The sequence below is a fragment of the Squalius cephalus genome (genome assembly GCF_949319135.1).
Source record: "Squalius cephalus genome assembly, chromosome: 2".
NCBI lineage: Eukaryota > Metazoa > Chordata > Actinopteri > Cypriniformes > Leuciscidae > Squalius > Squalius cephalus.
Genome location: NC_137123.1, coordinates 22,507,638 through 22,530,093, shown reverse-complemented (window position 1 = coordinate 22,530,093; position 22,456 = coordinate 22,507,638). Strand labels below are relative to the sequence as shown.

Here is a 22,456-nt window from a genome sequence, read left to right as displayed (position 1 = left end):
TCAGCATGTGGGATAGTTCACCCCAAATTTTAAATTCTGTCACTATAGAGCGATGCCTTTTTATAGGCCAAAACCCAGAAATGAATTAGCATTTTAGCAAGTTCAATTCCATCGTCCTGAAGCCAATGTTTTGCAAACTCATCTACGTCTGCTTTCACAGCCTCATTGTGTTTAGAATCATGCTTTTGAGGTAAAACTTTCAGGGATTTTTTTTTTTTAAATAAAGACTGAAAGAATTGCAAGAAGCTTAATGGTAATGACATTGAAGCCTACATTTAAATTTTTATTTCTGCCGATTGTATTGAGGCTTCACAATTCATAAAAGTTGTGTTCATTAATCAAGATGAACAAATCGTGTAATAATCATGAACTTTTGTTGAGTTACAAAGCATATTTTCTGCAAAAATCCAAAAGCCAATGGAAAAACCAGGGTGAACTTCTTGGCTGGCCTACAAAAAATGCGTCATCACTTCAGAACTCTATTTACTCACCTTCATGTTTGATAAAGTAGATAATGACAGATTTTTAATTTTGGGGTGAACTACTTTAAAGCAAAAAGAGTGCCCATTGATAAAAGTGAAACAACATAAAAAGATCTGTCTGTTTAAAATTGTGACATTCCCAGTGAAGTGGGGAAAAAAGTGCCGGCACTCCCGGAGCCGGGTGTTTCTGGGCCCCCTCGGTTGAAATTTGGTGGGGTGGGGGGGGGGCGGTGTTGAGGAATCTCCTAAAAATTCCCAATAGGTTAGCCTATGTAGCTAGCAGTGCTGTAGGATCCAGAACAAGACCTCCCAGTGACCCTTGACCTCATAAATACTTTATACATGTAGAATAGCGGCCTGCAATAGATAAACATGCAACAACATGCACAAAGTGTGTTTGGTGTGCTGATGACAGCCAAGCTCAAGGTAGACGGGACGAGTGCATGTGATGTGTGCATGATAGAAGTGCATGGGGAAGATACATCAGCCTGAGCAGGAAAACTATGACACAAGTATCTACAGGAGGCAGACAAAAACCAAAAAGAAAAAGCCATCATTAACCTCGTCAACATCAAAAGTCCCATCTCAGCATTAATGCTGGTTGTAGCTTAATGCAAATCAATATAATCATGCAGTGGTTTAGCTAGAGCAACTGACACTAGAGACCGTTAAACAATATTCACCAACTATCTTGAGACCTTATTAATATACTACCTTATTAATATCTCAGTGAATGACAACCCCAGCAAAAATCATTCTGAATTTAACAGTGCCATATTCTCCAGAAGCTTACTGTTAACCTATTAATGTAAATGTTAAAAAAATGCTGCTGTAAAAATAACCAATATATGCACATTTGTAACCGTACATCGGGAGTCTATGTGTGTAAAAATAAGTGTTCTTTACAAAAGAGCTACACAGGGAAGAGTGGGATTGAAAAGAAAAAGGGAAATTGTGCACCTAGTGGTTCTGAGAGTGAATGGCTGAATCTTATGAAACTGAAAATATATGAGGGTCATATTTCATCCTAAAAATGAAGCCTATATTCCACTACCATTAAGCCCATTTTGTACTACTCATGACAATTAAGCACAAGGAAAAAACATTACATACAGAAAAAACTGTATTACAGTAATGAAAATCTAATAACAATAATGGAAATTACATAAAACATCCGGAAACACTATGGTCATGAGAACATGTGGGATAATTGTGCTTGATTGCTATAAAAAAGAATCCCACAATGCAAAAAAAAAAAAAAAAAAAAAATAGGCTTTACTTTATTTATTCATTTCTTTTTTCTTTTGACTGGGATACAATGAGACCTGAGTTTTTCCAAAGATTCAGCCAAATGTAATGTCTATCGTGATTTTGAAAGCACAGTCTCTCTCCTCTATTCTTTCTCTCATTGAATACTATCCTATGTTCCTTCCAAGCCATGGGTTCCCAATGTAAGCAGGGGGTTAATTTTTTTTTTAAACAGTACAAGAGACAATAAAAAGCAAAGGGTAACTGAGTGGTTGGTTGTCGCAGGGATATTGTTTTTTTTATAACCTCCTTTAGGCTTCTGGAAGTTGGTGGAGGGGGGGAAAGGGGGCAGAATCCTGACCTGGGACATTGTTAACATAGCAACCATCCACGAGGAGGTGGCCGTCCTTGGGGTCGCAGAGAGGAGGCAGATAAGGGGTATAGGAGGCACTGGCTCTAACATAGCGCCAAACACAGCCTGGCAAAATGAAGATGGAGAGTAAATCAAAACTGGACAAGACGTGGAGAGAGACAGAGGAGGGAGGGACAGTAAACAACAGGAAACAGATGAGTGAGAATGAGAGGGGAACCCAAAATTCTCAGATAACTCTCCGTAGTTTCATGGACATCATGTTGAGATCTGGCTATGCCAATCGGACATCTTATTCTAATCAGTATAAACAAGAAAAACAAAACTTGAAAGTAGATCGTAACATAACTGTGTGGTTTCCTAACAAAAGAGGGAAAGAAAGCTGAAAGCTAAAATTGCATTTATTAGAGATGACAATCTAAGCCATGCCAACATGGACAAATAAAACAGATTAGAGAAGGAGGCAGAAGAGGTGGAAGAGGACAAATAAGGTGAGAGTGAGAGATATGCAGGCTGTTATAAGTATTATAGCACACAGGACGTGAAACTAAAGATATGATCATGTTGACTTGTCTTGTTGTGAACCTCTTAACAAAACTACAACAGTGTGATTTGTGTTTCTTGAGGGTCACTTGATTTATAACCACTGACACAAAGGTGAAAGACAGGTGGCCTGGTATTCAATTATTTACTGCTTGAATATAAGAAGACAACCTGACCAACATCCACAGCTGAGTGAAGGCAAAATATAGCAGTAAAGTGAGTGTTTGGACTTGTAATTCCTTATTTGTGCAGTGTGAGAATTAGAAGCGCCTAAGCAATGCTACAACAGCAGAATGAAGAGGAAACGACATTAACAGAGCAGGGGGAAGCAAGTGGTAATGCGTTCTGGATCCTACAGACACCACTAACAGGGGTTTTACCTTCTACAACAGCTAATGGTGTTTACTTTGACATGATGGGCATTTAGAATATAATAGAAAGAAAACAGTGAGATCAAGATGTGTGAAAAGGACGAGAATGAATGTGAGATTAGCCGTTTCTATGACAAAAGCAGGTTAAGACGGAAGGTAGGACAGAAGGGATGGAGTGGGAAAGAAAACAGAGACAAGCTTTGTCCTTGCAGTTAGTAAGACATGCAAATTCTAACCCATAATCCATTTGGGCAAACGGGGTGATCACATGACCATTATAAGGTCCCCAAATCCAGCATTTTACAGCTCAAAACTGTAGTCAGTGATGTTAACATGAACATTAACTGATTTATCCAGAGTGAAAGAACTTATATTACAGTATGTTTATATTATATTATAATATCTGTTTAATACTTGTTTACCCTGATTTGTGGACCAAACCCAGAATTTAGAGATAATGCATGCCATTGGTCAATCCCAAAATGCATATTAGTGATTATGCATTGGACAAACACAGTGAGGGAAATTAATCGCTGCATTAATATCTCACTTGTGTAAATGCAAGTTAACAGGCAAAATGAAATGGGCATTTTCTAGATTTTTCTTAGAAACAATCTGTTACTTCAGACCTTTCAGCAAATTGCACAACCCACATGCAACAACTCCTCTTTCCTAATGCATGCAGATCATTACAAATTCATAACCAGACAGCCTGAACATCCCATATTTCTGTCAAGGTAATGTTAACACTAACAGTAAACATTTGAAAAGTTAAGTTTTAATAGTGTTCAATTTATCACTGCTGTAAAGTTTAAAAAAAAAAAAAAAACTTTTTCCATCAATATTTTTGACATTGTCATTAGCCAAGATTATTTAATTATTAAATTCATATATTATTAAATCATTATATGATTAAAAATTCTTAAAATATTTTGTATATTCAAGAAGTCAAATGCCCCTAACATGGAACCCTGTGGAACCCCACATTAAAGCTGAAAGTAAAGAGGACACAGTTCAGTCGTCACTCACCATCTTTATGAACACGCATAGCAGAAGCTGTGATGTCTGTGGTCACGTTGAAGTAAGGCAGCCACAAGTCCTTCAAATACAAGCACGAAAAACACACTGTTAAAGTTGTCATGCATATGATAATCACCCTATTTTGAAGATTAAACAATTAAGTAATAATACAGAGCAATTAAATTGCTCTGCAGAAACATTGGGTAAGATTTCTGAAAGCGATGCACTCTAAAAGAGCTGTGGTGACCTCTCACCTCGATTTGTTTGTCCTCAAAGACTTTGGATATGCTGGTGTTGAAGGCAGAGCCAGAGAACATGGACGTGATTGGATAAGTAAGATCCAGTACCGTTTTAAACACAGAGTTCATGGCCTGAGGGCAAGAGAAATGGATTAAACAAACTAAAAAAAGATTTTAGTGATTGATAACTCAAGATCTTATATCTTCTCTGATTTCTCAAAGCAAGGTGTGAGGGGGCAGATAGAGTTGACGTTACCTTGGACCACTCTCTCGCCCTCTGCTTGACCCGAACAGCATTTCTCTCCTCTGCGTACAGAGCACCGATGAAAGAGCCAATGGAGGTTCCTCCCACTATGTCGATGGGAATTCCCGTGTCCTCCATGGCTTTGATTAAACCAACGTGAGAGCAGCCCCTGCAAGATTGAACATAACGTTGACCATTTTAAAACGGTAACACTTTAAGATAAGGTCTCATTTGTTAACATTAGTTAAAGTATTAACTGTTATTAATGTACTAACTCAAACTAACAATGAGCAATACATTTGGTACAGTATTTATTTTATTCTAAAGTGTTACCCAAAAACCAGGGTTATTATCATTAACTAAAACTAAAAACATTTTTGTTCATTGAAATATAACTGAAATGAAAAAACTCAAGAAAAAAAATGAGAAATGTTGTTTAAGTTGAAGCACTAAAATGATCAAATGGAAATAAAACTGAAATAATTGAATAACTGAATAAAAACTGAATAAAAGCTGAAAATGACAAAAGAACATAACACTAACTAAAAGTTAAACTACATTTAAAAAAATTGAAAATATAAAGATTAAAGCTAATTCCAAGTATAAAAAAACTATAATAGAATATAAGTATGACTAAAGTAACACTGACAAAGACAAATTTGAAAATAAGTGAATAAAATAAACGTTTTAGTCCATTTTTCAGGTCTGCATGTAAATGACAGTATAACGATTGCTTGATGTGGCTCACCGGGCTCCTCCTCCGCCCAGCACGAGGGCGATGCTGTTTCCTGTGAGCACTCTGGCCAGCCGGGAGAAATCACTGTGTCTGTCCGCAGTCTTCTCAAAAACCTTTTCATATACCTCTCTCTGTTTAACACAACAACACAAGGGTTACTAAAAATCTTTGTTCTGTAAATCAACAGAAAGCTAAACATGTGGTTTTTTTTACCAGTTTAGAGGGGCTTCTTCGTGAGAAGACTCTACGGGGACACTTCAGGTGAAGGTGTCCAGAACACCAGCTTCGCATGTTCAGCCATTCAACGGTTCTCGAAGGACCCGGCCCATCCTCGCGATGCAACAGAACTAACTGCTTCAGTGCCCGTACGGCTGTGTTCTCCAACATCTGCTCCAACTGAGAAGGTGAATCAAAACACAACCTTTTACCATCAAGTTTGAATCTAACTTCTGATTGGATAATCCATGTTTGAAGCTATTCGAACACAACTCTGTGACCCCGCTAGGGGTGTGAATCTTTGGGTAGACAGCAAATTGATTAAATTCACAATTCCTGTTACACCCCTAGTGACCACACCTTTTTGTGGTTTGTTTTTATTGCCATAACAGCATCTATGGCTATTTTCAAGGCAAGATCAATATATTTTAAAAGAAACAAATAGTAGTAACATACAGTAATAATTAAAAACAACAACTAACAACCCCCTCTTCATCATAACAAACATTAAATAAGATTCTTCATTTCAATATTTGATTAAAAAAGTATGATTATTCCTGGTGAAATGTTTTTGAAAACATCCATTAGTGAACTTTCTGAGTAAAAACGTTGCCTAGTGGCATTTAAAGCAGTACATTCAAACAAAATATGCTTTCTAGACAGACGAGTCTGACAAAAATGACATGTTGGTGGTATATCAAATATGCCAAGTTGCACAACCTGAAGTTGGTTGCTCGAGGTGACAGGTTAAAAGAATCTTTCCTTGTTGTGAGGTTTGAACCAACGACATTGAGTTACCAGCTCTGATCTTCAACCACTACACCTCACACATTCACATGAATTCGAACACAAGATTCGACAAATACCTCTCCAAGTGCAGGTTCTTGGTCTCCAAGCCCCACAATGAGGATGCAGTCAGCTTGTCGGATGCAGCGTTGAGTCCATGGGGTCATACCGCTGTCGGTCTGATACAGCACTATACGATTGATGTCCTCCTGCTGAGCCAACCAACCTGACAACCTGTACTCATGGATACTAGAGAAAGAGACGCATTTCAGATTACAATGAGATATGAGAACGAATGAGATATGAGAATGAGACGTTCTGATCTCGCATTTATATACCTGTCCAAAGCAGAAGCGCCAAGTCTCTCTCTGATGATTTCACTGGTTAGCAGCAGGGTTGGTCCTGATTGAAGAATGAGAATGTGTTAAGGCCCAGATATACTTCAAGCGAAGTCGAAGAATGTCATTTCACACAAAATAAGGCCAAAACGAAGTTTGAGAGTTTCAGGAGTTTAAAAAGGTTCGCCAACTGGTAAACACCTTGGAACCACCATTGGTCTGTGGTGATTATGAAATAGGTAGGTGTGCTTTGGGGCTCCAACGTCTTTGACATGGAAATCTTCTCTAGTTCATTTATTTTGTTCACTCCGTTGAAGTCAGACATGAACACACTGGAGAGCTTCTTTATAGTAGAAATTAAAGCTTTAATTCTAATCGAAAGTGGCACTAACCCTGTTTTTCATGTTCAATACTGTAAAACTGCTTGCTTTAAAGCAATCTATTGTATAAAGTGCTATATATAAAGGTGACATGACTCGACTGGAGTGACGAACTGAGAAGAAAGCGCGAAGCACATATTTGCATATTCACCTAAACGTCACTCTCAGCAGTGTGGGTGGCGTCGGGATATTCGCTAACAGTATACCGCTGCTAAGTGAAAAGTTTACCCCTAAGTGAAAAACTAAAAATAACTTTGCTGTGAGCATATTGGTGCCTTTAGATTATGTGTCTAGATCATGGGCTTTAAATGTCAATAACTGCTTTAGTGTACCTATGGCGCTGAGAGCGTGGCTAAGCTCCAAATTGAAGGCATTGACTGGCACATCATCACAAACAGGAAGCACGGCCACCGTGGAGAGATTACTGGCTGGGTTAGTGACGTCCGGACTGGACGCCATGCTTGGCAGACCCAGCGCAGTGCCTAGAGAAAGGAAAGACACTTTAAACACAAAAAAGTTCTGCTTCATGTTCATTGGCTTACTCGTTTTATCTAAAATTATGACCTGACTAGAACTCCTCTCCTTTTCTCTCCTAAGATGATGTTTCTTCTCTAAGGTCAACTTTACTGACGCTTTTGAAGCGAGTTGACTGATTAACGTTTGGTTTTTGGGCTAAACGTACTTGAGAAAGGTCCACGGGGCTGTTGGAGGTTTCCCAAAATCTTCTGCCCCAGCAGATGGATTAAGCGCGTCACCACCTGTGGGTATCTTCTCTTAATATTGTTGAGGGTTCCTTCTGGAAGCTTCACCAGCTCAGTATCTCTGACGGCATGGACCGTGGTGGCACGAGGCTGCCGTGTCAAAGCCTCCACCTGCGAGGAAATATACAAAACTTAGGGTTAGCCATAATTTAGCAATCCTAAATCCAGTTTAGACTAGCGAAGACCCTAAAACTAGGGTTCATGTCAGAGCTCTAGACTCACAACTCCGATGAGATCTCCTCGTCCGTACTCTCCGACTAGCTCCTTCTTCCCATTGGCTTTTCGAATGACGGAACGCAGTCGTCCATTCAGCACAATATAGGTGCAGTCAGACTGATCGTCCTGCCTACAGAACACAGCAAATTTAATGACCGATTTTTTTCCCAATGAAATTAATACTTTAATTTAGTAGAGATGCATTAAATCGATCAAAAGTGACATTTATAAAGACATTTATGTTTCAAAAGGTTTCCATTTCAAATAAATGCTGTTCTTTTGAAATTTCTATTAATCAAAGAATCCTACAAATGCATCACGGTTTCCACAAATATATTAAGCAGCACAACTGTTTTCAACATTGACAATAATAAGAAATGTTTATTGAGCAGCAAATCATATTAGAATGATTTCTTAAGGATCATGTGACACTGAAGACTGGAGTAATGATGCTTAAAGCCAGCTATGCATCACAGGAATAAATTACATTTTAGAAAAAAAATATCAAATTTCTGCATGCTTGCATAAAAAATCTGATTGCGGATTAAGATATTATTTAAAAAAACGGTCTTCAACGTTTTTCAGGGCAAGGACCCCTGAAGATTAAAAAGTTGAATTATCAAATCAATAACTTAATTAATTAATAAAACAAATTACAAAGTACATTTTCACTATTCACTGTGATTGTTGTCAGCTAAAAAAAAAAATGATACTGAACTTGACAACAGTTCAGTTCAGGTCAGTTTAAAAAATAATAATAATAATTAGGAGAGAGTGATGGTACCGATAAAGGGCCCGTCCAGCTTCAACAGCCATCCAGTCGATGGCAAAATCCATCTGTCGCACAAACGGGGACATGCGGATAGCCACGGTGTGAGCTGCACTGAGGACAACACTAGGCTGCTCACGCATGATCCTACAGGGGGCAGCACAAACACAGACAATATTAAGTACATACAATGTACATGCAGAACAGGACTGTAAAATAAAGTTCTCCCAGATCTGCAATGGCTAGAGTGCCATTCGATAGACTGACAAGAGTCAAATCAGCAGCAGGACTGTATGGAAACACTCACTCATAGAAGTCGGATTTGGAGATCTTGAGGAAGGTGCAGTCACGCTCAGCCTTGATGGTGAAGATGAGCGGCTCTCCTGTGAGTACCGCCAGCTGACCTACCATCTCACCCGGCTGGGTCACGAACAGACACACTGCTTCCTGCTTGTCGATCATCTTCTGAAAGACGTGAAGACAGCCAGAGAGGACAAAATGCAGACTCACATCCTAAAGAAGAGAAGAGGAACAAACAGGATCACAAAGGAGAAACTGAGAATACATGGAGTGATAATGTGGAACTAAATAAAGCTGACCAATCAACTGTTCAGTCCAAATATGATTTTTATGTACATCAGATCATATTTAGCAAGTGTTAATTATGGAAGCTTGTTTCCGCCACAGAAAAAAAAGATAATAATAATAATTGCGACTTTTTATCTCACAATTGCGAGTTTACATCTCGCAATTCTGACTTTATTTCTCAAAATTGCGAGATATAAAGTCAGAATTGCGTGAAATAAAGTCGCAATTGTGTGTTATAAAGTCAGAATTGCGAGATATAAAGTCTCGCAGATATAAAAAAAATTCTCGCAATTGCGACTTTATATCACGCAATTCTTACTTTATAACACGCAATTGCGAGTTTATATCTCGCAATTCTGACATCGTTTCTCAGAATTGTGAGATATAAACACAATTGTGAGATATAAAGTCCAATTCTAAGGAAAAAAAAGATGGACTTTTTTTTCTTTTTTTTTTACCTCAGAATAGTTTATATCTCACAATTCTGACTTTATAACACGCAATTGCGACTTTATATCGTGCAATTCTGCCTTTATATCTCTCAATTGCGACTTTATTTCTCAGAATTGCGACTTTATATCTCGCAATTGCGACTTTATTTCTCAGAATTGCGACTTTATTTCTCACAATTCTGACTTCATATCTCGCAATTGCGACTTTATTTCTCAGAATTGCGACTTTATTTCTCAGAATTGCGAGATATAAAGTCAGAATTGCGTGAAATAAAGTCGCAATTGTATGTTATAAAGTCAGAATTGCGTGTTATAAAGTCAGAATTGCATGAAATAAAGTCGCAATTGCGTGTTATAAAGTCAGAATTGCGAGATATAAAGTCTCGCAGATATAAAAAAATTTCTCGCAATTGCGACTTTATATCACGCAATTACTTTATAACACGCAATTGCGAGATATAAACTCGCAATTGCGAGATATAAAGTCCAATTCTAAGGAAAAAAAAGATGGACTTTTTTTTTTTACCTCAGAATAGTTTATATCTCACAATTCTGACTTTATAACACGCAATTGCGACTTTATATCGTGCAATTCTGACTTTATATCTCTCAATTGCGACTTTATTTCTCATAATTGCGACTTTATATCGCGCAATTGCGACTTTATTTCTCAGAATTGCGACTTTATTTCTCACAATTCTGACTTCATATCTCGCAATTGCGACTTTATTTCTCACAATTCTGACTTCATATCTCGCAATTGCGACTTTATTTCTCAGAATTGCGACTTTATTTCTCACAATTCTGACTTCATATCTCGCAATTCTGAGAAAAAAAAGTCACAATTCTGACTTGATATATCGCAATTCTGAGAAAAAAAAGTCAGAATTGTGAGATAAAAAGTCGCAATTATTATTATTTTTTTTTTTTTCTGTGGTGGAAACAAGCTTCCATGGTTAATGGCAAAAAAAAGCATCAGATTTTTACAAATCGGTTTCAAGCTAAATTTATATCAAACCTAATTTCTGGAAATCTATTTCAGTCTGACCGCTCTGATTGGATTTTTTATTGTTTTTTTTTTTTATTATGTTACTTTCTCACCCCACATAAAACATATAAACATGTCAAATGTCTTTGCAGAAACAAAGTTGTGTTGTTCTTGATGTGCAGGTACTTGTCATAGAAACCAACACAGATATTTTAGATCAGATTCATATCGGATACACAAATAATCGGACTTGAACTGACAGTGTGAACGTAGTCCTAGGGTGGAAGGAAATACAAGCATGTGATTCTTCAATACAACAGATCTAAGTTTCGCCAACAAAATTTGGCAGCAGAGGAAGAAAGGAAAGGAGATTAGAGAGGATGAGCACCTGGTCTCCCTGTCTGGCTAACACAGATCCAGCTTTAGCATGATGAAACGTCACCCTCCCATTGAGCAGAGTAGGGTCCTGATGATGAAAGAGCATTTGAGGAAAGAGTGTCAACAGAGACACAGATGTGAGAAATCAGAAGAAAACTGAAGTACACTTCATTTTACTGGGCAATGGACTGTCCCACACAAACACATATAATGTACCTCAATCCTCATGAGTTTGAGAATCTCCTTCTGGGCCTCCTCGAACACTGTAGCGTTAGGTCGTCCTTGAAATGGGCAAAAAATGTTCTCCATCCCTGACTCCTCATCAGGATACAAATACACGCCTGAGGGAACCTCGTCCACCGTCACCTTCCTCTCACGCTGCTCCTGAGACACACCGAAAACAAGCATGATGTCTCTCAATGTTTCAAATCTTTTTGTCACATTTCAACCTAAAATCAAAAGATGCAAATTTTTTTTTTTTTCTACTTCTTATTCTCAATGATGATTCTCATTAGACTCCTGATACTGTAATACAAAATATGTTGTTAATATGTTAAAATATGTGTAAAAAACTCACTCGTGAGAAAGCCGGCGGAGTGGGAGCTCCATCTTCGGCAGATACAGAGATACGGCCTCTCTCATACGCCATGTCGAAATCTGAACGCAGACTCTTCTGCATTCCTGTCCCACACACATTTACAACAATGAAAAGGTCAGCAAGAATAAGCACAACATAAGCACAATACACTTCTATACATGTTTCTATATTATATAAATTACATTATATATCCATTATAATTGTATAAATTCTATAATAATATAATTTTTATATATATAAAAAAAACCTGTTTTTTATTTTAATATTTTTTTAAATGTGATTTATTCCTGTGCTGTCAAAGCCATATTTTCAGCATCATTACTCCAGTCTTCAGTGTCACATGATCCTTCAGAAATCATTCTAATATGATGATTTGATGCTCAAGAAACATATCATCAATGTTGAAAACAGTTGTGCTGCTTCATATTTGAGTTTTTCAGGATTCTTTGATGAACAGAAAGTTAATTTATCTGACCTAGAATTTTTTTTGTAAAAAACAAGCACTTACCCGCGATGTCAACTGGCATGGATATGGTCCTACTGAGGGTTGGTATAGTGCCGCCATCCTTCCCATGATCCCCACCTGCAGACAGGGGTGCATCAAAACTCTCACTGTTAAACAAATGTAAAGGCCTGATATCGCTCAATGCAAACACCTAGATCAGCGACATTATGCCTGACTCACACTGCAAAGTGTTTTACATAATTAGGGAAGGATTCTTAAACAAATGATCAAACCAATGCTTATCAAGATTGATGACATAAAAAATCCGCTATCACGTGGTCTGATTTTCATTAGAACTATTAGTGTGAGGCATCCTTAATAAAGTGCAACAAACATATATACAAACATTTAAGTATTTTGAGAGTGTATATTATAATATTTTTTATATTATAATAGTTTAAAGTATGTTTCAAAAAAAAAAAAAAAAAAAAAAAAAATTATATACTTTTTTAATCAATCTATTTTTAGGACTAGTAATATGTTTTGGATTGTGTGATTATTCATTAGATTCTTATTCTGATTCTCAGTAGAGAATATAAGTAATATATCATTATTTATTTGCATTAAAGTAAGGGAAAATAATGTTTACAAGTAAATACGTGTGAATTATGATATTATGCCTCACCAGTAGCATTTTGGACAGCGGCCTCACGGTGTTTATCAGGAACGGTGAGACTCCCAAAGCGTTTGCTGTGTCGCACGGGACTGGAGCGTGTTGGATGAGGAGAGAGAGGAGAGGGACGAGGCTGCATTTCCTAAAGGAAGGCAGACAGAAAGGAAATGAAAAATACCTGAAAATATTTTGGATACTGTACAGCACTTATAAAACAGCCAATCATGAGAAAGAAAGTGTGTGTGAGTGTATATGCGTGTTGACTCACATGGCTGAAGAGTTCGTTGGTGAGCCCCAGGTAGTTGTGCAGGGCCAGAACCGTCACTCTCTGAAGACGGACCATGATGATCTGCAGGGATGACACAACAGGAAACATATTCTCAATCACATCCAGTGTCCTTACAGATAACGACAGAATCCTCTGAGCGCTTTCATAAAGTCTGACCTGAACCACTCGCACAAGACTCTCTGGGTATTTCTCAAAGATGGACAGAAAGGCATCAACAGGCAGTCTGAGGACAGTGGACACTTCTGCCGCTCTCGCAGAGACGGTTTTGTACGGCCTCTGGTGACCCTGAAATACACAAACACATGCACACAAACGTTCAAAGCACTTTCATCCTTGAATTATGCATTATATCCAGAATATGTAATCTCATGTGAGCATTTTCCCATGTAAAGTGCTTTTTTTTTTCAACAAAAATTGCTATTTGACCTTCTTAAGGGAATATTTAAAAGGAAAGGGGAAGAAAAAACAGGAACAGGATAGGATACGGAAAAAGAGAGACAAAGGTCATTTAATGCATTTTATAAAATAATTATGTTACACAGAGAAAGGAATTGTGGGTGTGACTCACCGTGATGACATCAAGGATGCTCAGTAGACTGTGAACACTGTCTCCAGGGTAAACCTCTTTGACCACTCCATCCTTCCCATCCTAATGAGAGAGAGAGAGAGAGAGAGAGAGAGAGAGAGAGAGAGAGAGAGAGAGAGAGAGAGAGAGAGAGAGAGAGAGAGATTATTATTGTTAATTAAAACTAAAATCATAAAAAATTTTGGTCACACTTTATATTAAAGGAGAAGTTCACTTTTAAAATGAAAATTCTGTCATCATATACTCACCCTCATGTTGTTTCAAAGCTGTATGAATTTCTTTCTTCTGCTGAACAGAAAGTAAGATATTTAGAAGAATATCAGTAACCAGACAGTTTTTGGGTCCCAATGACTTCCATAGTAGGAAAAAAATATACTATGGAAGTCATTGGGACCCAAAAACTGTCTGGTTACTGATATTTTTCTAAATATCTTACTTTCTGTTCAGCAGAAGAAAGAAATTCATACAGCTTTGAAACAACATGAGGGTGAGTATATGATGACAGAATTTTCATTTTAAAAGTGAACTTCTCCTTTAAGTGTTTTTAACAACTATGTACTTGTGTTACAGTGTAATTTTAGCTGTAATTACAGAAATATTTTTTTTATAATACAAGTACAATGTAAAAACCTGTATGATAAGTGCAATGTATCAATTTATTAATTTAAATGTTAGTACGTAGGAGTTAAAGACACCTAATATAAAGTGGGACCAACATTTTTTTTATTTGAAATAAAATAAAAGTTAACAGAAAATTTTGTTTAGTTTAACTTCAAGTATTAAAATAACTAAAACTGAATTAAAAATGAATACAAATACAGACATATCAACAAAAATAATAAACATGACAATTTACTAAAACTTTACATTTAAACGAATACAGAAAATATAAATATAAGAACTAATTCAAAATATAAATAAAATATATAATAGTATATCAATTATACTAAAATAACACTGGGTGAGTCACACTCACACACTCAAAACACAGGTTTCGTACAGATACTGTAAAATGAAATTCAAGGACTTTTCAAGCACTAATGTTTTTGGTTTTCAAGGACTACAATCAGAGATCTCACTTATCAAACAATATCTTTATTATCTTTCAAATTCTAAAAAAGGTAAATAGATAAATACAAAACATACTAATAAAACAAAATTGTACAAATAAACTGCAATTAAAAAGATTAGAGCAGTCAGACTGAAACGGAATTCCAGAAATGCGATTTGAATAGGATTTCAAAATCACCTTAACCATTGAATGGATACTATGACAAAGATAGGAATTTTCCTCATTCAATCTGAATTTTTTCCCATAAATATATGATTGACCTGAAGAATGAAAGCTGTATCATTTACTTGGAAATATATGTGCAATATCACACTCATAGCCATGAGAAATGGCTCAATATCCATTTCAAACAGGCTGCAGTGTTAATTTTGCATGAAAAGATTGTATTTGGTTTTTTTTTTTTTTTTTTAAATTCAAAACTAATTACTTCAAGCACCTTGTACGAAACCAAACCTGCAAGATTGCAGTGCCTTATATTAAAGGGATAGTTCACTTTGAAATTAAATTTTGGTATGTTTTAGCTTACCTGAAGGGCATCCAAGATGTAGGTGTCTTTTTTTCCACAGTAGTTTCAATTTTGATATTTTTAGGTCAAACCGTTCTTGTCTGACAGTCATATCATGCAGGTCTATGGTCACCACCTCAAAGAGCATGCACAGAGTCCAAATTAAAACAATTCCCCATCGTAAGTACACATTGATGGCCTAAGACACGAAACGAGCAGTTTGTGTGAGAAAACGAACAGTATTTATATCGTTTTTACCTCTTGTAACACAGCCACGTCCAAGTGATCTGAGGGCGCGGGCGCTTCCTGCTGTGTGACGTGTACGCAGACTGGTGCATAGATATATACACTAGATGTCGCCTTGGCTACGGCAGTTCATTGGAACGAATGTCTTTAATGCGAAATCTAGTCGTGTATATATATCTATGCACCAGTCTGCGTACACGTCACACAGCAGGAAGCGCCCGCGCCCTCAGATCACTTGGACGTGGCTGTGTTATAAGAGGTAAAAACGATATAAATACTGTTCGTTTTTCTCACACAAACCGCTCGTTTCGTGTCTTAGGCCATCAATGTGTACTTACGATGGGGAATTGTTTTAATTTGGACGATGGGGAATTGTTTAATTTGGACGATGGGGAATTGTTTTAATTTGGACTCTGTGCATGCCCTTTGAGACAGTATCCATATACCTGCATGATATGACTGTCAGACAAGAACGGTTTGACCTAAAAATATCAAAATTGAAACTACTGCGGAAAAAAAGACACCTACATCTTGGATGCCCTTCAGGTAAGCTAAAACATACCAAAATTTAATTTCAAAGTGAACTATCCCTTTAATTTTGCCACAACAGTGTTGACACACACACCTGTCCAGTAAGACACAACTCCAGCTTGCCATCCTGTACTACATATATGCTGCTATCAGGCTGACCGGGTCTGAAGACATATTCACCCTGCTGGAACTGCAGAAACACCATGTGTTTACACAGCTCCAGAAACAATGGCTTCTCAAAGTGACCCAACACGCTGTGGGAGAGAAAAACAGAGACACCAAATACATACATTATATGTCATATTTTACCAGTGTCTGATTTCATTTTCGATGTGAAAAAACTCAAATGTGACTCAACGACCGCAATGGGAGCGTACCGCACGTTCTTGAGCATGTAGAGCACCTCAGACGGCAGGTGAGAGTTGGCCACGTCAAACTCTGTGAGATCTGCCTCCAGCACTGACGGAGGAGGTTCCTTCATCTGCAGAGTGGGCACTTCCTTCTTAAAGCGCAGGATTCTGAAGGATAGAGGCATGGCATGATGCTTGGGAATCTTCCGAGACAATAAAAATAACCAAATGGTGTGGTGCGGGGATGACGTCAAAACTCAGAAGTCTAATTCGCCACTGGTTCCCTCGAGATTTTCCTATGGGGTTTTTCTATTTATGAGTAAAATAAGGTCTGTGGTAAATACAAGTTGACGATACTTACACATTTTGTTCTACAATGGAAACTGCACACACTCACACACCAAACGTTCTTATCTAGTTTCTTATTAGAAACATAGGTTTAAAAAAACAACAACTTACAGCATCCAAATTTGCGGTTTCAATATGGGTGTGTGTGATTTACGTTGTAGAGCGACACATTCAACTATCACTAGTTATGTGTATTTGCCTCATTTTACTCATAAATTGAAAAACCCCATTATAAAAATCCCATAGGAAAATCTTGAGGGAACCACTGGCGAATTAGTCATCTGGGTTTTGTCGTCATAAAGACACTACAGAAACTCACTTTTTGGCAATGTTCAGCATCTTCTGTTTCTTTTTGAGGCGGGGCCTGGAGGAGGTGGAGCCCACCAGTGAGGAGGTGGACTGAGACACCTTCCTCATTATCTTCCTCCCATAAAACAAGACTTTGTCTCTTTTACGAAAACGATACTTCGGGGCTTCCTGAGCCTCGAGTTCTGAGAGAACGCACCAAACAAACAAGATAAATAAGATACGACTGTTCTATAAATCTAGATTACTTGATCATTTTTAAATAAAATAAATATAAATATCACTAATTAGTTTTTGAGAACTAACTGCGGAGCTGCATCCTGCGCAGGACAAAAAATATGAGGACAGCGATGAGAAGGATGGCGACTCCAGCGCCGATTATGATTCCCACCACCTGTGCGGAAACAGAAAGAAAGAGAGTGATGTTTAGTATGAGATATACGTGTATGAGGAACATGTGTCATTAAACCAAGGTTGGGCAAAATTCGAAACAAATTTTAAATATGGCTTGTAACTTATTCAAAATTGATGATTTCAAATTTGAATCTGAAAAATCTGAGTTAGTTTAATATTACACAATGATTACACAATGATAATTACACAATACTGTTCAAAAAACTTTTTAGAAAAAATAGTACTTTTATTATGCCAGATGCATTAAATTGATCAACAGTGACAGTAAAGACATTTATCCATCCAATTTATCCGTCTTTTTTTTTTAAACAGGCCAAAAAAAAACGATTTATCCATCCATTTATCCGTCCAAATCCGTCTTCTTTTTTTTTTTTAAACAAACCAAAAAAATAATATACGGTTTCAGGAAATACATCATATGTCATGTGTATGATAACATATGTTTATTGGTAATTCATAGTGAAAGATGAAATATTTGCGCAATCCTGCATAAGACTATGATTCAGTGTAATCGTGTTAAATGCGTGTTTACTGACCATGCTGGTCTGCAGTTGATCCTCCACTAAACTCTTGATGTTTCCAAATCCGTCCTGCTGTAAAACACACAGGATGTTAATATAACCAGATTCGGATGAGAACACAACGCTGGGGTTAAAAGTGAAAACATGAGGAAAAAAAAAAGACTAGCTTTAGATCTGGCTCATGAGGAGAGAGATAATGAAAGAGTGAGGGACAGGAAGAGAAATCTGCACAAGATAATCCCATTTTGTTACTCGAGCACAACCATCTTTTCCTGCCCCTTGATTATGTAAACCTCTCTTCTCTCTCCTTCGTGCCGTCATTTCTTCAAGCATTCCCACACTGTCACTCTTCTACACTCATTCCTTCCCTCTCTCTTTCTCGGCTCATTTATTTCCAATAAAGCATTGTTAAGGCCCACAGTGTATCTGAAGTGAACAGCAGAACTGTTTCTAGCTTCTGAATGATAATGAATCTTACACACTGCGAAAATCATTTTCTTAAGTATTTTTCGTCTTGTTTTATCTTCATTAAAACAAGATCAGTCGAGAAGACAATTTGTCTACGATAAAAATACTAAGCAGATTTTTCTTGTAAAGCATTTTTGCAGATTTTTGTTTGAATTATATTTAAAACGGGGGTGGGGGGGGTGTATTTTGCAATGGGCTAAGAAAAATAAACTATTCTTAATATCTTATGCAGTTGTGCTACGTTTCGTTTAAGGATGTTTACATATTTGTGGGTGGGAAAGAAGAAGAGTGTTTTTTTGCTGTGAGAATGATGCAAATTAACTTAGTAAAGAAGTGCAACATTCTTCTAAAATGCTGAAGTACTTTAAAACAGAAGTGGTAGATTTTATCAGGGTGTCTTTCGGAAACCACATAACCATCTGGATGTCAACACATCCTCTGACTTTATCAAAACATACTTATGTGTGACTTTCAATTGTGCAGAATTTAGAATCTCTCTCAAATGTCACTCCAATTGTGTTACAGGACTATCTGCCCAAGTGCCCATTGTCTTAAAGGTGCACTAAATTTTGTTGGGGTTATTGAAATATAGTGAGTGAGAAGTGTGATCTCATTAGTACAATGTACAATGCCCCATGTACAATAAAAATAGCCTTTTCTAGGCCACTGATATTAATGCACAAATCATCTTAAAGGGATAGTTCGCCCAAAAATGCACTCCGCTTCGTGTCGTTCCAAACCCATAAGACTCGCAAGTCAAGCAAGTGCAGTTAAGCGTCGGTTTATCATATTTGAGTGCTCTATGTATGTTCGCTGATCAATGTTTATATGTGAAAAAAAGCCTAAATTGAATCATGCAAAACATATCGTGCCTCTTCAGAAGGATTTATTTTACGATTAAACTTTTTGAAGCGTCAGATTTTTGGTTGAATAGACTTTTAAAGTCCCCCTATGGTGAAAATCAAGCTTTTAATGTTGTTTATATGTCTATGTGGTGTTTTTAATACGCTTTAAGACAAACCATGTGCAAATTAATAAGTCAACACCATTGCTGAGTATTTTCTCCTTAAAACTGCAGTAATTGAGTAATTGATGATAGAATTTTCATTTTGGGTGAACTAGCCTAACCCTTTAAGTGAATGTACATAATTTTAATCATATTTTCCAAAATTACTATTAATTTCTTTAACTTAAGATGTTAAAATAGGCTATTATTACTTAGTGCACCTGTAATATACCTTAATAAAACTGTTAATGGACTTGCTTTGATAGGCCAACATTCAGAGTGATGTTTCGTAAGCAAATGCACCCTTGAGATTTGTAATCTTTGGACCGAGATATGGATTTGTGCAATTCTGTATTCCTACTCCAGGAATCTAGTTGTATTTTCTAAACTCTCACTTTGCCCATCATGACATGCTAAAAAAGCACATGATCAGATTAGCTGCAGATAATCTGTTCAGCTACAAAACACAGCTGCCAAGGATCTACACAAAGAAGATTTATGAGAGAAGGAAAAGAAGGTGGTAAAACAAAAGTAAACCGCTGCTGATATTGACACGTGAACAGATTGGTGAAAGCAGGGTTGGGTTTGTGAAGGAACGTGAATGAGGTGCAAGGTGCATGATGGGAAAGCAGTGCAGCTGCTTATCAGTACGTGTGAATGAAGACATTCTGCACAGAAAAAGAGTCCAAAACTTGAGGGATATTCACATTATCACCATGGTAAACTACTTTTTAAACTCAGGACTGACAAACACTTTACACAAGTAATTTCGCACCAGAGCAGTTGTGGATTCAAAACTATTAGAGATGTACTGGTCGATCGTCCATAAATCGTTTTTTAGTTTTATTTTAGATTTTAGAGATTTATCTCTACTCCGGGCAAACTGCATTGCAATCATTTCCCAAAATGTAATTTGTGAGGAAATATTACGAAGTCTGTAAACAGGAAGTTAACACAGGCCAGAGATGGGACATGCAAAGAAGAGAACTCAGATACTGTACCAGGCACAGCAAGCTCACTGTTCACGATGCTCGAAATATTGGAAGAAAAACATAAATACTGAATTGGTGGTGGGGGTTTATATGAATGTATCTCTGAAGGGAACTGATTGTCTTCAGAAAATGTCATTTTCTTTTCCCCTTACCTCCGAATAAAGACGCGTTTATAAGCACAGAGCTGCTTTGTGTTCAGCATTACCCCCAAAAGTGCTGCTGTTCCATAAGCGCCACCTACTGTCAAAGAGTGAATGTGCATTTTCATTCAGACCCTCTGCTTTTTTTTGTTTTGTGCAGGTGTCTATGTAGTAGAGATGCGGTTGGCGATTACAGCCGCGGACTCCGGGGATTGGGCAGATGACGTGACGAAAAATAATATTTTAATTAAATTCGGGCGGGTGGCGGGCGGTTGAACCAATCAAATGAAAAATATATGTATACACCAATCAGCGGATGGCGGGTGGGTGCGGTTTTGAAAATTGGTCAAAAACGTTGGTGCGGATGGATGGCGGACGGATGATGAGTTTTGTGATGCGGTTGCGGATGAAATAATAGCCCATCCGCGCATCTCTACTATGTAGCATAATTTCACAAATCTAAAATCAGACCATTCTGTTTTTTTCTTTAAATCTTGAAATTATACAACTGCTTATGCTACATCATGTGTGTAGCATCTTTCTTTGGATCATGATTAAAATGCAGTGGTTGCCTTTAATTTAAAATGGCAACAGATATTATTTTAAGGCCAGTTTGCCTGTTATAGAGCAAAATCGGCAACCAGTATCAAAATCGGCCTTGAAAAATCATAATCGGTGCATCACTAAATAATATACAGTGTACTGTACAGTGTACCTAAAATGGCAAAACGGCAAGCTGTTTAACAACAGACAACCTTTCATAAAATACCTCTAAAATATTCATGCGCTTATTACACAGCGTATTTACATATGGACTTTTCCAACTGTTATAAAACCAAACAGCTTGCTTGTTATGTGCTATACATGTCCAATCAATGCTATAAACCTTTTGAATATGCAAACTATGAGAACATTAACCAATGGTTTACAAACAGTGTGAAATTTTAAAAAGTCTACTATTAATAACTAACCCAGAGTAAAGCATGAACAGGGCTAAAAATGGCAATGAACAATTTCAAATATGAAAAGCATAATAGTCACCCTTTATACAGGAAGCAGATTGGGTTAGATGTTGATATAGATAACTGCCAACAATCCAAGACACTCACATTGAAACTTCTGAAAAGCTCAGACTGAGAAGGTAAAGTTTTGTGTATTTGTGGATAAGGAAAAGCATTATGGTGGTGCTGCTCACCTCTGGAGGTTCTGCAGACTCGGGGCTCGATGTGCTCTGTCCCATTCTACCGCAACGCTCAGCTGGGCCATCAACAACAGGCACTGCAACACAGAGCAAGACAACAGGCTTAATGCAACATGCAAAATCACCATCACACATTCAATCAGGATCACGACAGGCTGAAAACAAAGGTCTCTATGCACATATTCAGTTCAAGTCAATGCATATTCATCTGGATGGATTACTAAAATAAAGAAAATGGCACCAGATTAGAAAACAGATCATGGATGATGATTGGTTAATACAGCTTCTCAGCCATACTAAAATACACAATATAATAACAGCTATGGCACGCATTTTGATTAATAGAAAAACCAGACGTCGAGGTCACTTGGACCGTGATTTGGGAAAAGCCCATAAAAGTCCTGGCAGAAAGTGATGCATACTGATTAGGGCGATATGGGCCAAAAGTCATATCCCGATATATTTAGGCTGAATATCGATATACGATATATATCCCGATATTCTTTCCGCAAAGTGAGAGCAAACGTTCAGTCAAAGTCAAAGCCAAATATGACATGTCACAAGTAGTTTTATTGAAACCAGCTATTTCAGTGAACAAATGAATAAATAATAAACAGGTTTCTTCACCTAGGGCTGCACG

At 37.3% G+C, this 22,456-nt stretch overlaps 1 protein-coding gene across 4 annotated transcripts in view; it reads right to left on the bottom strand.

Moving 5' to 3' along the window:
* The window catches only part of pnpla6 (patatin-like phospholipase domain containing 6), a 34,650-nt gene that overhangs the window by 6,000 nt on the left and 6,194 nt on the right, over positions 1-22,456 (bottom strand). For 2 of the 4 annotated variants that reach the window (XM_079850689.1, XM_079850691.1), the window contains exons 2-27: positions 21,811-21,893; positions 18,025-18,081; positions 17,381-17,468; positions 17,088-17,259; positions 16,448-16,588; positions 16,165-16,324; positions 13,699-13,779; positions 13,287-13,415; positions 13,110-13,190; positions 12,854-12,983; positions 12,232-12,306; positions 11,703-11,806; positions 11,342-11,509; positions 11,136-11,213; positions 9,027-9,232; positions 8,735-8,866; positions 7,957-8,080; positions 7,656-7,845; positions 7,306-7,455; positions 6,594-6,657; positions 6,336-6,504; positions 5,467-5,649; positions 5,266-5,384; positions 4,530-4,686; positions 4,289-4,405; positions 4,044-4,113 (exon numbers count right to left, since the gene is read on the bottom strand). In XM_079850689.1, coding sequence (XP_079706815.1) covers positions 4,044-4,113; positions 4,289-4,405; positions 4,530-4,686; positions 5,266-5,384; positions 5,467-5,649; positions 6,336-6,504; positions 6,594-6,657; positions 7,306-7,455; positions 7,656-7,845; positions 7,957-8,080; positions 8,735-8,866; positions 9,027-9,232; positions 11,136-11,213; positions 11,342-11,509; positions 11,703-11,806; positions 12,232-12,306; positions 12,854-12,983; positions 13,110-13,190; positions 13,287-13,415; positions 13,699-13,779; positions 16,165-16,324; positions 16,448-16,588; positions 17,088-17,259; positions 17,381-17,468; positions 18,025-18,081; positions 21,811-21,855 — 3,190 coding nt within the window. In that variant the 5' untranslated portion in view covers positions 21,856-21,893. Of the gene's footprint in view, positions 1-2,091; positions 2,209-4,043; positions 4,114-4,288; positions 4,406-4,529; positions 4,687-5,265; positions 5,385-5,466; positions 5,650-6,335; positions 6,505-6,593; positions 6,658-7,305; positions 7,456-7,655; positions 7,846-7,956; positions 8,081-8,734; positions 8,867-9,026; positions 9,233-11,135; positions 11,214-11,341; positions 11,510-11,702; positions 11,807-12,231; positions 12,307-12,853; positions 12,984-13,109; positions 13,191-13,286; positions 13,416-13,698; positions 13,780-16,164; positions 16,325-16,447; positions 16,589-17,087; positions 17,260-17,380; positions 17,469-18,024; positions 18,082-21,810; positions 21,894-22,456 lie in introns of all 4 variants that reach the window. The other 2 variants (XM_079850690.1, XM_079850692.1) reach the window with 2 other exon arrangements.